The sequence below is a fragment of the Gorilla gorilla genome, chromosome 11 (genome assembly GCF_029281585.2).
Source record: "Gorilla gorilla gorilla isolate KB3781 chromosome 11, NHGRI_mGorGor1-v2.1_pri, whole genome shotgun sequence".
Classification (NCBI taxonomy): Eukaryota; Metazoa; Chordata; class Mammalia; order Primates; family Hominidae; genus Gorilla; species Gorilla gorilla.
Window position 1 is genome coordinate 85,393,030 of NC_073235.2, and position 16,608 is coordinate 85,409,637.

The window sequence follows — 16,608 nt, forward strand, 5'->3', positions numbered from 1 at the left end:
CACTATGCCCGGCCATGAAATTGTTAAATTAGTTATGGTATCTATAAAGGTATTAAAAAGAATATCAAAGACATTTTTTCTACTATTGAGTGAAATAAGCAGATTACAGGCCAGTATGTACGGTATGATCACACATTAATGTAGAGAAAACAACAAAAATAGTATGTTGTTGTATAAGTTTAGAAGAAAATAAAACAAACAAGATATCAAAAATAGTAGTTGTCAATTTACTTTTAACTTTTTCCTCCAAGTTACCTTTGCCACGCCTCCTCCCCCGCCTTTGCTGTATGAGAAAAAATTTGGACAAAAACTTCAGGTGACTATGAGGAGCGATTTTTTTCTCAGCCTAGCAGTGGTAGAGAATGCCTTATTTTCATCCTTATGCCCTTTCACATATGATTCCAAAGTGTACATATCCAAATGCCTACTTTACCTCTCCAGAGATCACTGCCAACAAAGTTATTACCTCTCTAAGATCCTAATATTTCAAAACAAATGGCATTAAATCTTAGTTTTGACTGTTCACGGTGTAAATCAGACTATTTCAGGTCTGAACTATGCCATTTAAAAATTTCCCCTTTTAAAAAATCTTTATGGAACAAGTACAATTTTTCGACAGATAGTGACAACTACTCCCTACTTTAAATATAGGCTGGACAAATCATACACAAAATAACAGCATAATCTCATAGTACTTCAATTTCATTCTACTCTCTATGTTTGAAGAAAGAAAAACATTATAACTGAGTTCACAGCAGCCTTCTTTTATCTTAACACAAGTTACCAGTGTATACATAAGAAGCTGTGAACAGAAGCTCTTTATGATATTCAGATACAAAGCTGCTGAGAAACAGCCTCAACAATGCCAATCAAAGAGCAAAACATCGGGTTAGTTTTCAAACTAAATGAGCTGCTTTGCCCTCCATGCCAACTATTAAGCAATAGGCCCTTTTATGTCTTTCCCATTCATTACTGACTAATGCAGCAGTTCTCAACATTCTCACTAGTCCCATGATCACTCACATTTTTTTCCCTATTCTTTTAAATAACTCTATTTGGTTACAGATAAAATGAGCAAGTTGACAGCATACAAGTTTTCTTTAAGTTCTTAATTTTTAAGAAGTATTGTGTAATTTTATTTTCTAACTTTGGTATTTTTTTCAAAAAATGTTTTTCAAAACATTTAAACAAATCATATAATAGCTGACCTGGTATCGAATGCTGTACTTAGACATTCCTAAACCATTCTTTTTTATATTTCAAACTAAGTTTAAACAAAAACTTTATTATTATTGAATGAATATCCAAGGATCTTAAAGAAATCAATCGAAGTGTGATACAGTCTAGTGTTTATTTTATGTTATGGCAGGTACACTTGAATTTCAAAAATTTAAAACATATATAAAAAGTGGTTAGGGACTAACATTTGTATCAACAGTTGATAAATGTCTAAGATTTTTTATTATACAGCAGGGTACAATGGTAGTGCTAATGCCAACAGGGCACCATGGAAGTTAGTCTAAAAATTATCGCTAGGCTTTATACAAGCAACAACATATGCTGCTGTTTTTAGAATTTTGGGAAATCATCTGCTTCTAATACTAAGCAGTTCTTTAACATTTTTAAATGTTATACAGTGTTCTAGTATTTAGTTTGGCAAATGTTTCAAAATAAAGTAGAAATGTATTCATAACATCACAGAAATGCACATCCAATTTTGTTTTCAATAAGAACCATAGGTACAGATCAGAACTCTTCCCTATATGAAATAATTTACACACAGATGAATGCTATAATATCACTATCTAAAATAATCACTAAATACAGTTCTTTTTCAGAAATAAACAAGCAAAGATTTTTTTCATTATCAAATATCAAAAACATGTTGATAATGTATGTTTTTCAAATAAATGATACTTTAAAATTATAGGAATAATCTCAGTGAATTCAGTGAATGTGCAACCTAAATCAACCAAGTATACTGTAGTACAACCATATTAAGAAACCAATGATCAGAAAATACAACCGTATGAAAGAAATTTATAATCCACAAAACTTTTTCAGGTCTTAAGGTAAAATAGTTCCACAGTCTACAGGTAAAACCAAGGCAACAAAAATGCGTGCTTGTCTTGAGTAAGTAGGTAATTTTATGCAGAAGATGTAACACTTTGTTTGTAGACAGCATGGTATGCATTTCTCAGCAAGACATAAGGAAAACAAGATTCCAAAAGATCCATTGTAAGGAATGGAGATTCTTGTACAATCTGTAAAATTCAAAAAATGCATCAAAACAAGTTATTTATAACTTGTTTATAAACAAAAATTATAAGTTATCTATAATGGGAACATTTATTGACAACCAGTAAGGCATAACTTCTATATTGTTCTTATTAGCAATAGACACATATTATTTTCCTTTTACTTAATCTAAAATGTAAATGTGCCACAGTGAATGTATATCAAACTGTTTAAAAAGTGCTACTTTTCAATTAAATTTGTTTAATCAACAGGAATACATCGAGCACTTTCATTTTCCTCACTGACATACTAGAAATAAAAGACAATACAAAAATATTTTTTTTTTGTACCATCAACTCTACCTGGCAATCCAAGACTAAGCTAGGAAGCAAAACCAAACATAAGACCGACTATAATGAAATGGAAAGCTGTAAATTCTGTAAGAATTCAAAACAGAAGAAAGATTAATGTAGGCCAAAGTAATCAAGAAAGACTACCTGGAAAAAGATTTGAGCTGTGGGATGTGCTAAGTCATTAGAATAAATCCAATTTCTGCAGGTAAGGAAAATAACTCTAAGTGGGGAAAGAGCCACGTGGTAGAAACAAGCAAGAGCTGGTTCACAGATACTGCAGAGAGGGAAGTGACTAGGCACAGAGAATTACAGAAAATTACGAGAAATGGGCAGAATAGAGTTAGAATGTAGAAAACTCAGAAAACTGGAAGAGAGCTGACACCAATACACTAGAAAAATACAAGGCCTAAATGTTTTCCAACAGGTTGAAAAACTGTTCATAAAAGAATACCCATAGTTAATGCTAACCTTTGATGGTTATCTTCTGATATTACCGAAATGATAAAATATGAGTGATGTCAGTCTTCTCTGCAAATTTTAGAAAGGTGTGGCTTACGTGAAGTGAACAAAAGGGATCAAAAAAAGTATTCAATGACTAAGATGCCAAGAAAAGATTCTCAGGAATGACTGGAACTTTTTTATTGTTAGTAAAAATTAAAATGAGACTTACCATATCTAGCAGTAAATAAACGGATTCTCTATTTCTTGTTGTAGTTTTATCTGTCTCCTGGCCAATTTTCAGTAGACTGGAGGATGCAAGCTTAAAAGTATACATACACATAAAGTGAGTTTGTTAATAAAAGGTTCATCGGTTACTTATTTTAGGTATGTTTCAACTTCCAACACATTTCAATCATTCAGTGCTAAATATAAAATAATGAGCAATTAAATAATAAGATGAGCTTAGATACCCTACATTCAAGCAGTAATTTAGAGAGTAATTAAGGCACAAAGAGATACTAACATAATAAATGTAATCAAATATTCTTATTGGTCTTTAAAACTGATTTTTTCAGAACAAGTCTGCTTTTTAAAATGACTCAAATTATTTTCTCTTATCCCATCCCATTATCTATACTGACTATATTTCTTAGTTCCCAAGGAAGAAGACAGTTTCACACTGGATTTGACTTCACAGAAACACTGTAAGATTAAGACATTAAACCCTGAGTGAAGGAATTATTTGCAAATGGAAAGAAACACTTAAAAATTTTAATAGTGTTTTCCTTGAAATAGAAGTTATTTTCTCCTCAAGTTAGTACTATATTTGCATTTGTAATTTAAAAATTATTTTTTAAAAAAGCTGACAGGATTTATAACTGAAAAAGAAGTAAATGTTCTAGAGTTCAGTATGCCATAGTATATCTTTCGTTTAAATAAAATATGGAAAAGGTTATATTAATAAAGAAAAGAAAGAACTACATTGATAGAGAAACTAAAAACCATGTTTCATGAGGCTACATTTAGCACTCCTCTCTTTTGGTAGTGAGTAGTATTTTTAATGATGAATTTTTCACCATTAATGGTCTTTCTCCAAAGAAATGGAAAAAAGTAAAATATGTCTTTTTAGAGGGAATAGCTTCTCTCTTGGCCTCAATTTTCCTTTGTTTTTTTCTCTTTCAAGCCTAGGAAAATTTCTAGGGCAGTCCAAACATCAGCTTGGGGGAAAAAGGTCATATTGCAGAGCTCTAGAGTTGGGAAAGAGACTTCCGAGTCTAAGGGAAATAACGGACTGCTCCTCGATTTTAATGCCCCATCTTCACACCTGTTTCTCCCTCCAAAAAAGAAAATAAACAAATAAAAATAAAAGGAGACTGAAATTCATATACCTGAGAAAATAATTTGAAAACAAAATGCCATTAGAGGACACTAAATAAAATGTAAAAATAAAGAGAATTTATTCTTACATTTTGTGGTTGTGAATTTTAGTTTTCTTTATAAAATGTGATGAGTTTTGTTATTTGATTATACATACCGCCAGAAATTCTTTAAGACGGTCTTCAATGCTTCCTTTGTGAATTGTAAACAAAGCTGCAGCAATCTGGTTGATGGCTTTGGCCAAGCAATGTATGTTGTTGCAATGCCCTGAGAAAATGCAAATAGGGTTGTGTAGACCCCAAAATAGCAAATAATACATAGAAGGCAAACCTTTAATGACTTCACAATCTGCATAAATAGTGGCATAATTAAGAGTAGAGTTGGGACATGACCAGACTTGCTCTCCTTTGACTTTCATGAACACTGATGTTTTTAAAACTAGTGTAACAGGAGAGTAACAAACGATCGTGTATATGTTAAACAGGCAAACACTTCTGAAAACATCTAAAAGAAATCACACATCAGTTTTATAGTAGCTCGGAAATAAAAAGGAAGTGCTTAGCTGCTTTACAACATTTTATCATTCAATCCTTAAAATAATCCTATGAGTTGGATAATCCCTCACCGACCTCTACACACATTCAGGCACACATGAGCTTACTTACACACATTTCATATATCAGGAAACTGCAGTTTAGGAAAATGGAAACAGACTACCCCATGTTCCACTGCCAGTCAGTGGCAGAACTTAACTCATATTTTATTATAAAATACCAAAACCCATGATTTTTCCATCGCCAAAACAATTTTAAACCACTATTACCTTCTATAGCAGGGCTGTACTGAGACATCACATTACTGGCCAGTGTTGGCAAAGAAACTGCCACAAACACCATGAGAAGGCAGGCAATTTTATACTCTTCTTCTGGACTAATGTTTTCTAAGAGACAAAATTTAAGAATAAAATCAAGGTATTTCTTCAAGATTAGTTAAGATTTGATAATCTAAACTAAACGGATTTTTATTTTAAAAATGGTTTACTTTTTTTTTTGAAATAGTAAACTATTTTACTAGCATTCTATAGAATTGGTCACAATTTTATTATAAAAATATAAAGTAGAAACAGTTTATATTACAATGGACTATTATCAACTACTTAGGCATATTTCAAGGACGTCTGATAAAACAGTAAGGTAAGATTTTATTTTTTTAATTGTAAGATTATAGAACAAAAAATACAGTTAGGATAACTGCAATCCTACAATTTCCTAATTGAAAACTAATGAGGAATTATTACTTTATGAGACAGTTCTATTTACAATTTAGAAAATTTATCTCATAAATTATTCTGCAAAATCACCAAAAAAAATCTTAATTACTTTTTGAAAGAGATATGAATATAATTTGAAATTTACTATTTAAAAGACATAAATGTGGAAAGTGGAATGGGTTTTCAACCTCTCTATTTTAGAAGACAGAAGAAACTAGTCATGAATAAAAGAAGACAGAAGACAGAAGACAGAAGAAACTAGTCATGAATAAAAATACCTAGCATTGCTCTAAAGCTTTCAAGACATAACCCTTTCTAAAACATTTATTGTGATATGCACTCAAATTGTGGGTTATTTAGGCTACTAATCACCATTAGATATAATTAAGAATTGAATGTAAGAAAAAAGCTGAAATATGTTTTAAAGATTTGGTTGACTACAAAAAATACAGCTGTAGCAAATCAAGTAATAATTATAATTATCCATGTGACTAAATGTAACATACTGTATGAATGAGGAAACAAAATTGCATTGTTAAATGAAATTGTATTGTTAAATGAAAAAAAAAAACTGATGAACTCAAACACCATGCTGCTGCCTCAAGGGGGCAGAAGGGGCATTTTAGTAGTAGAAAGAGATGAAATGCTATATTTACTTTGTAGACAAATCAAGAAATATCTGTAGGATTCTGAGTACTGCATTTCTAAGGGCTGGTCTTAAAAATGTCTAAATGTTTTATATAACACTGTACAAACTCTTGATGGTGAATAACTCTAGTACAATAAAAACAGAATACCCTTTTCTAGATCTCAATTTTTTGCTATCTACTGGACCATCTCCCATTAGCATACAAATGCTGTAATCTCCTCCATCTTAAAAAATCCTTCTCTTGACTTTGCTCTTGCCTCCAGCTGCTGAGATTTCTTTGCTCCCCTTTACAATAGAACTCTTTGAGTTGTCTTCTAGTTATCTCCAAATCCTTTCCTCCTGTTCTCCCTTAATCTCCCTTACTCACTACTCAGCCTTTTGCCCATAAAACCTCACTGACACTGATCTTGTTAGTACCACCAATTAACTCTACATAGCTGATCATTTCCTTTCTATCTTCCTGGAAGCTACTCTTTCCTGGTTTTTCTTCTACTTCATTGGTCCTTTCTTCTCAATTTCTCTAAACTTCTTTTTTGGTGGTTTTTCCTTTTCTCCCTGAGCTCTTAAATCTTAGAATGGCTCAAGGCTCAGACCTGGATCCTCTTCACTGCTGCATCTATATACACTAAATGGCTCAGTAATCTCAACCAATCTTAAGTTCCAGAAGGGTGATGTTTGTGTTTTATGCACTGATATAGTCCAAGTACCAGCAATAATAATAACAAATTTAAAAAGCTGAACACAAAGCAGGCATTTGAATATATGGTTAAATATCATACCTATACCTATGCTGCCCTGGTAACTTTAACTAAGAGTATTAAATATTTACTAATGCATTTTACCCGATTTTTGTGAAGAAAGAGCTACGACCAATGCAGGATCAATCTCACAAGGTAATCCGGCAGCTGATGATAACTCATACACATTCATTGCAACCTGATAAAAACAAAAGAATTACAGAGCAATAAATAGTCTAACAAATTTCTGAGAAAGCTCACTGTTTATTAGAGTCTGCCTAGAAGAACACCAGAGAATTTCGGAAACTTGGCTGAAGCAGAAACTACAGCATAACTAAGTATACTGAACAACTGATTCAATGTAGGTTGAATACTGTGAGGTGCTGCTGGTTCTAACTTCCTACTGCTAGGCCAAACAAAACTTGTATACTTTCTGTGGCACATTCCAACAGGATAATTCTAAAGTTATCACTTTGCTTGGAAGCATGAATATAAAATATCAAGTCAGAAAAGATGAATAAATGAACAAAGTGAATCAATATTACTAGACCTGTGTTTATCTCCATAGTGGTTTAATGAAAAATTATAGTGGTTCAATGTCTAATCATATCGTATCTATAAATATAGCAAATTACTTATAATAGGTTTTTTAAGGAGTATTCATTTAAAAATCTGATAAGGGAATTTCTAATAACGAAAGTAATTTTTCTGTATCACATATAAATTTCAAATATTCAAGGCATTCTGACTGCTCAATAACCTCAGAAGAAAGCTATCTATATAACTGGTTACCTCTGATATTGCGACAAAAAACCTTACTATAAAATATGAAGTAAAATAGTATAGCTCAGAAAAACTGGGAACACGGCAGGGATTAAGTTCTAGATTAAAATGTTTGTAATCTATTACTCACTTCACACATAAAAATCAACTCAAAATAAATCATAAACCTAAATGTAAGAGCTAAAACTGTAAAACGCTTAGAAAAAAATATAGGCACAAATCATCATGACACTGCATTAGGCAATGGTTTCTTAGACTGACAGCAAAAGCACAAACAAACCCCCAAAAACAGACAAAATGGACTTCATTGAAACTAAAATACATCATCAACCTATAGAATTAGAGAAGAGATTTGCAAATCATGAATATGTTAATGGACTTGTATCCAAAACATATGAAGAACTCACAAACAGAAAAAGACAACCCAATTTATAACGTCAAAGGCTTTGAATGGTTATTTCTCCAAAGAAGATATAGAAATAACCAGTAAACATATGAAAACATGTTCAACATAATTTGCCATCAGGAAAATGCAAATATAAACAATAAGATGCCACTTCACACTCACTAGATGGCTATGATTAAGAACACAGACAATTACAAGTATTAGTGAAGATGCAGAAAAAGTGAAACCCTCATACAATGCTGGTAGGAATGCAAAATGACACACCCAATTTGAAAACAGTTTAGCAGTTCCTCAAAAGGCTAAACATACAGTTTTCATATGACCCAGCAATTCTCTCCTGGTATATACTCAAGAAAAATAATACACGTTCACACATAAAAACTTGTACATGGATGTTCACAGTTGCAGTGTTTCTAATAGCTAACAAGTGAAAACAACCCAGATGTCCATCAATTGATGTGAATAAACAAAATGTTGTATATCCATACAATGAAACATTATTCAACAATCATTAAAAAAAAGTACTGATATATGCTGTAATATGTATGAATCCTGAAAATATGCTAAGTGAAAGAAGCCAGTATCAGAAGACTACACATGACGATTTATGTAAGTGTCCAAAGTAGGCTAATTTAAACAGAAAGTAGATTAGTCGTTGCCTAAGGCTGGGGATGGGGGAGAAGTGTAACGGGGAGTGACTGCTAATGGGTACAAGGCTTCTTTTTGGGGGTGATGAAAATGTTCTAAAACTGACTTTAGTGATGGTTGAACAACTCTGTCACTACACTAAAAACCACTGAATTGTGCATTTTAAATGAGTAAATTTTCTGATAGGTGCGTTATAACTCAATAAAGCTGTTTAAAAACATGTTTTTGTTTTTGTTTTAAAGTTAAGTTCTATTGAAAGTTTGCTGGAAACTAAACATGATTATGTCAGGTGAAAAGTGAATGGTTGCTCAGAATATTAATTAGAATTCTTATAATCCTGCACATCAGTGTCTTCTCAAGAACTGATTAGTTTTTGTCTCCTTAACTTTATTTTTTCTGCAGTGTTTCCACTTAGGAAATCATTTTGAGCTATTTGTACATAGTTTTCAATCATAGAATCACAAGACAATCACTGATCTCAAATGTTTATTCTGTACAAAACACTGTAAGAGAAACAACAGCAACACCACCAAAAAAACAAAGTCTGGGTCTTCAAGATATATACCATTTGGTATAAATATAAGTAGAAAAATAGAATTATAATACAAGGCAGATTATATTCAACTCCACAGGAGATAAACAAGTTCTCTGATAACACTAAGAAACAAGAAGTTCTTTATCACTGGAGAATCTAGGAATGGTTCTTAGAAAATGGCAATTGAATTAAGCCTTAAAATACAGGCAGGATTTCAAAAGGCAGAAAGAGAAAAGGTTGGTATTTTCAAGTAGAATAAATCAGAAGGTAAAACAGATAGATGTGAGAATGCAACAGAAAGATCTAGTTAGCTCACAGAATACCATATAAAAAGAGGGGCAGAGTAAGAAAGAGAGTGAGAGAAGGAAGAAAGAAGTGGCAGAAGATAAGCCTCAAGAAGTTTGAGTGGCACCAAATTTTTTTTTTTTTTTTTTTTGGAGACGGGAGTTTTGCTCGTTCCCAGGCTGGAGTGCAGTGGCGCAATCTCAGCTCACCACAACCTGCACCTCCTGGGTTCAAGAGATTCTCCTGCCTCAGCCTCCCGAGTAGCTGGGATTATAGGCATGCACTGTCACGCCCGGCTAATTTTGTATTTTTAGGAGAGATGGGGTTTCTTCACGTTGGTCGGGCTGGTCTCGAACTCCTGACCTCAGGTGATCCGCCCACTTCAGCCTCCCAAAGTGCTGGGATTAGAGTCTTGAGCCACCATGCCCAGCCTGAGTGGCACCAATTTTAGAAGAGTCTTGGTGTCATACAAAGGAGTTTAGACATTATTTTTTTCAGTCGGTGTTTTTCAAGATATGTGAAACAGAAACAATCTCTCTAAGAAATGTGTCAGCTTAGAAAACACAAATGTAAACCCCGATATATCACTTACTAGATGTATAACCACTGGTCAATCATTACTAGGATTAGATCAATAGTTGGATTTCATGGCTCAATAGAATTTCAAAATAAAAACTGTAAGCTCACAGAAGGCTGCCAACCTGCTGTTTTATATATATATTACATATAATAGAATACTAGAAATCTTTTTTAAATTACAGCCTACAATTACATCCTTTTATAAGAAATGACTTAACATCTATCTTAAACTTACTGAATTTCATTGTATTTAAAACGACTATTATTTCATTGCTTCATCTTTCTTTTTTTTTGAGACGGAGTCTCATTCTGTTGCCCAGGCTAGAGTGTAGTGGCAAGGTCTCAGCTCGTTACACGTTCCGCCTCCCAGGTTCACGCCATTCTCCTGTCTCAGCCTCCCACGTAGCTGGGACTACAGGCGCCCGCCACCGAGTTAGCCAGGATGGTCTCGAGCTCCTGACCTTGTGATCTGCCAGCCTCGGCCTCCCAAAGTGCTGGGATTACAGGTGTGAGCCACCGTGCCTGGCCACCTCATCTTTCTTAATTTTCTTTATCACCATGTATAAACAGCTATCCATTTAAGGAGAAAAAAAATCTATTTTTAGTCAATTTTGCATTGCTATAGGTGATCAAAGAAGACTGACTTTCAAAATGCCTAGGTAGTATTTTGGTGCTGAGCTCTCAAAGATTCAATTACAAAGGCAAGCATGCTAACTAACCACTCTAAACTAGAAACTTTACAGTAGTTTAGGATTTATTACATTTTATTGCATATGTAATTTAAATATTTCGCTTTAGAGACTGTAAACCCCAACTATAAATTATATTATTACCTTCATATCAGTTTCCCTTGGAATGTGATCCTTAAAATCTTCGATTGAACTTACAAGAAAAGGAATGTGGTAGGATAAGACCTAGGCAGGATAACAAATAAGAATACAGAATTACTTTTAAATGGCAACCCCTAAATTTACAAAATATTACCAATTGATTAATTTTAGTTTTCATAAAAATTATTTTACTTTATCTACTTTCAGTGATTTTTCAAAAATTTCAAGACATATGAAAATTAAATGGATTCAAAATAATTCAATATTAAAGCCAGTATAGTCAAAATTGAAAATACTCTACCGATAATGAAGATCACTGAAAAAGTAGTGCAATAACCACGCAAGTTATACTCTGCAAGCAGCAGTACCAAAACAAAAAATGAGCTTAAATAACTAATTTTATGTATGTTATTTTCTGTAACTACTAAAACTGGAATTTTAATTATATCATTGCTAAGCATGAATCTGAAACTTAACTTTAAATTTCTGAGAAATTAAAAGGGATTGTTTGGATACCGAGTATATACTTGTAATGGTTTCTTACATCTCTAAGTGCTTCTTGTGCCAATGATCGGAAGGATAAAATTACACCAATTATTGTCATCCTCTTCAAGACACTGTCAACAGCTAAATTCAAAGAAACAGAAGGAGAAGAGAATAAAAAAGTGTGAACTGGATTCTTTCTTAAACTTGGAAAAAAATCTAAATTTATTAAAGTAATAAAATTCCCATGATAAAAGGCACAATTAACAGTAATTTGATTACAATAATGATTAAAGAGAGAAAGATGTTGATAGCTGATATTTAAACTGGTTAAACTTTTAAGTAACTATAGTTTCCATCAAATGGAGTATATTGTGCTCTTTCATATGAGTTAGATGGTTCACAAGTAGCTAACTATAAATTATATTTATAATATAACTTTATATAAATTATATTACTACCTTCTGAAACCCTATTTCAGAAAAGGTAGGGGCAGAAAGAAGGGAAGCGAGACTAGGTGAGAAAGAAGCTGATCAGAGTGAACAGGAGTTAAATCCTCAAGCGGCCCAGGAACTCAGCAGTACTAAATTCTTAAATTGTTAAGGTCTTGAGTTAAGAAACAAAAAATGCCTGTTGAGAACACATGCAGTTTTGGCAGGACCAGTTTGCTGAAGCTGAACAGATTTGATCACTTACATATTGGTTAGAGAGCATTATTCTAAAAATTATTAATAGATTTTCAAGGCTGAGCATGGTGGTTCACATCTGTAATCCTAGCATTTTAGGAGGCTGAGCTGGGAAGATTGCTTGAGCCCAGGAGTTCACAAGCAGCCTGGGCAACATAGCAAGACCCTGTCTCTACAAAAAATAAAAAAAAATCAGTCGGGTGTCGGGGCATGAGCCTGTGGTCCTAGTACTTGGGAGGCTAAGATGGGAGGATCCTTTGAGTTCAGGAAATCAGATGTTGCAGTGATCATGCCACTGCACATCAGCCTGGGTAAAGGAGCAAGACCCCATCTCTAAAAAAAAATAAAACTCTGTTAACAAAGTAGGATTGGAAGGGTCAATATGATGGTTCAATACCTTCACATTTTATAAGGCCAAAACAAACATTTATTGCACGCCATATACAAAGCCTTACACTGTGTAGTAAAAGAAGAAATATAAACAGAATAATGATCTAGACCTCGAATAGCAGACAATCTAAATGGGCTGTCATGAAAACTAAGAAATATAATTCCATTTATGTAAACTAAAAAAGATATATATACAGACCTATATTTGTATATACATAACAAATTTCTGGAAAGAGATGTATGTACTACAGTAACTGTTAAAGTTACTAGTTGAGGAGTAGCAATAGAGAGAAGTGTTTTATTTTTGACTTTCTACCTTCTGTGTAGCTTGTTTAAACTTTGACCATAGTACCTTTTACTAAACCATACAAATAGGCCTAATATAAGCCAAACATGAATTAAAAGTCATGTTAACAAAATGATATAAGGTGCAAATTTATTAAAAATTCCATGTGAGCAGGAACTACTCTTAATCTTTTCATCTACCTGTAGCACTCAGCACAGTGTCTGATACCCAGATGACCAGTAGATATTCAATTAAATGGTAATTCAAGATGAGACTAGGTTGGGTGGCTGAGGCGGGTGGATCACTTGAGGTCAGGAGTTCAAGACCAGCCTGGGCAACATGGTGAAACCCCAACTCTACTAAACGTACAAAAATTAGCCAAGCCTGGTGGCACGTGCTTGTAGTCCCAGCTACTCAGGAGACTGAGGCAGGAGAATCACTTGAACCCAGGAGGCGGAGGCTGCAGTGAGCCGAGATCTCGCCACTGCACTTGAGCCTAGGCAACAGAGCAAGACTGTCTCAAAAAAAAAAAAAAAAAAAAAAAGATTCACACTAGAAATAACAAAAGATTCAGTGTGATATAGCCATATATTTTCCAAAGTATGTTACCCAGAAATTAATCAAGTTCTCAAAGACTATACCCTACAACCTCATCTTGAATGTGTACAATAATGACACATTAAAAGTTCTAAGATACTTCACAGTAAGAAACACTGCTTAATGTATTGTGTAATGGATTATTTGCCAAACCATTTGACCACTGGCACTTCCCTTCACCCCACATAACGTCCACTAACTTCCCAAGGAACTAACTCTAGAACAGAGGCTATGTGGGTCTTGGACCAGGCAAACAAACAGGTAGTGGGGGACAGAGAGAGAGGTAATGCCGGTCAATTATTTCATTAATCCAAATAATAGTTTTTGAAGGTCATGCTAAGGAGTTTATACTGTATCCTTCAAGCAATGAGGGTGTTGTTCAGGGTTTTCAAAATATAAAGAGTTATACGAAAAGAATTCTATTTAAAAATGACTCTTCCCATTTAAAAAATAATGACCCAAATTGAAAAAAAATTTAATGTAGCATAGGGCCAAACAATGTATACCTTTGGACCAAATGTGACACACCAATTTGAAAACTCTCATCTATAAGACATAGCTACTGCACATGGAATATGAGGAGTGAAAGAATCAGAGAGGATGCCCAAGTTTTCCAGTGTGAGTCAATGGATAGATGGTGAGAGAGGTAACAAAATAGTCAATAAAGAAAACATCAGGTTTTTTCTCCCCACCTACTTATACCTGCCATGGAAGAGATACTTCCCATTCCAGGGACGTTGTGAAAAACCTGTGGGTCATATAGCTGAAAATATTTAACACAATGTTTCTAAACTTTTGTATGATTCCAAATGACCCCGAGGACTTGTTAAAACACAGACTGCTGGGCCTCAGCCCCAGAGATCTGAGTCAGAAGGTGTGAGGTGGGGCCCAATAATTTACATGCTTAACAAATTCCCAGGTGGTGCTGTTACATGTCCCTGGGTTATACTTTGAGAAGCCCCGGTCAAACTAGTACTTGGTATTAAACATCTGGAGATCAACAGAAGAGAGTTAAGGCTGAAGATAAATATTGGATAAGGGAAGAGAAAATTTGGGATAAAATTTTTCCAATAGGATTGCAGAGTAAAAATGGAAGAGTAAGATATCACAAGCTGACACTACATAAAAGATGAACCTGCAAAAACGACGAAGAGTAGAGATAAAAGTATTGGCAAATAAAGAAAATAAAGCTTTAATAAAAAGGAGAATAAAAGAGATAAACACGACAGAGAAATAAACAGAATGAGAGTTGAGGAAAAAGCACCAAATCTTGCAAATGAGTAGTCACCAACAAACTTTCAGAAAGGTTTCAGGAAAGTGGACATATTACAGCACACCAAGAGTGGACAGGTGGGATGATCAAACAGTGCATACAAACTAGTCAAAAAGTTTCAAAGTAAGACAGGTGGTAAGATGAAAAAGAGGCCAGTTTAACGACAGACTTAAAAAGTGTTATTTCACAAGCAGTACTTGGCTTTCAGGGTGGAGGAGACTTTCTAGGGATCAGGAAAACTGCTTTGTGGGAATGAATGTAGCAAAAACTCAAGGGTATGACAGCATAAGGGAGAATGCACTAACCAAATTTCATAGTCCAGAATGGATAAAATATGTAAAGCCAGGAATAGGTGATCAGGAAAGCTGAGAGGCATAAAAGTTTCAATGAGCTAGAACAAGGAGTTCAATAAGTGTAAAGGAATGGGAGAGCTAGAAGACATGGCTGTGATCTGAGAGTTGAATTTCAAAGTTCAAGATTTTTACTGATGGAACAATTTCAGGAAATAATAACATCCAAAGTACTGCTAAAGTAAAGATCTTCAGAGGCAACTTATAGGTTTGTAGATGATGGCAGAAAGGTATGTGAATAGAATGAGTTTTCAAAAGAAAAAATTGCTGTAGGGAAACTAGAAATATTTTTAGTCTGGAATCAGGGAGTCAGTAAAGCGATGAACCTAGTCCCAAGAAACAGATGTCGGAGAATAAAAAAATATTAAACAGACATAAGGAGATTTGCCCAAGTCACACAGAAGTCTTAAAACTGATAATAAGGCCAGGCACGGTGGCTCACGCCTGTAATCCCAACACTCTAGGAGGTCGAGGAGGATGGATCACTTGAGGTCAGGAGTTCGAGACCAGCCTGGACAACACTGTGAAACCCCATCTTACTAAAAACACAAAAATTAGCCGAGTGTGATAGTGCATTCCTGTAGTCCTAGTTACTTGGGAGGCTGATGCAGGAGAATTGGTTGAACCAGGAGGCGGAGGTTGCAGTGAGCTGAGACTGTGTCATTACACTTCAGCCTGGGTGCCAGAGCAAGGCTCCATCTCAAAAAATTAAAAAATAAAAATAGATAAAATAAAATAAAAATAAACTAATAAATTCCAGATTGCCTCCCAATTCAGACCTACTTTTAATAAATCATAATGCTTTATCTTTTAAAAAGAATGTGCTTGTTGACTGTGAAAAACTCCTTCAAAAACACATTGACTTCTGGATATGGACATGGGGAGAAGGAAGCACAAAAGAATAAAAAAAAAGAGAATGTTTTGGAAAACAGTTCAATTGCTGAAAAAATAGTTCTCTCTACTCTCCTAAAGGAGTCACTCTCAAGTGAATCGTTTCTTTTTCCAAATTATAGAAAAGATTTAATAAATTCTATTTAAAGACAAATTTGATATATATGGGTCATTAATATTCAACAATTTAGATTTTGGTTTTGGCCAATTCCAAAATGGCCAATGAGTTAGAGGTAATGAGTCACCACTAATTATTATACACATAATTCAAGTAAGCAGAATCTTGACAAACGACTATGAATTTTATTTTGAAAACTTGCAAATTCTGTTTGGAATTTTAACAAATTCCATTGTTTCAATTCTACAAATGAGAGTTAAATAAAGTACTGAACAATGCAGCGGATTATTTGCTTCTAATTAGATGGTACAGTCAAAAGATTGTTAGTAGGAAAGTAAATAGGGTTAAGGCCAATGGGGTTGTCAAATGAGTATTAAAAAATGGGAGAAAACATGAAAAAAAC

General features: G+C 34.0%; 1 protein-coding gene across 2 annotated transcripts in view; it reads right to left on the reverse strand.

The window, feature by feature from the left end:
• Window positions 1-1,332: 1,332 nt before the first annotated feature.
• The window catches only part of NCKAP1 (NCK associated protein 1), a 113,257-nt gene continuing 97,981 nt past the window's right edge, over window positions 1,333-16,608 (reverse strand). For both annotated transcript variants that reach the window (XM_004032918.5, XM_004032919.5), the window contains 7 exons: window positions 11,676-11,758; window positions 11,135-11,215; window positions 7,171-7,264; window positions 5,233-5,349; window positions 4,567-4,676; window positions 3,262-3,351; window positions 1,333-2,264 (listed from right to left, as the gene is read on the reverse strand). In XM_004032918.5, the coding sequence (XP_004032966.1) occupies window positions 2,148-2,264; window positions 3,262-3,351; window positions 4,567-4,676; window positions 5,233-5,349; window positions 7,171-7,264; window positions 11,135-11,215; window positions 11,676-11,758 (692 nt within the window). In that variant the 3' untranslated portion in view covers window positions 1,333-2,147. The remainder of the gene's footprint in view (window positions 2,265-3,261; window positions 3,352-4,566; window positions 4,677-5,232; window positions 5,350-7,170; window positions 7,265-11,134; window positions 11,216-11,675; window positions 11,759-16,608) is intronic.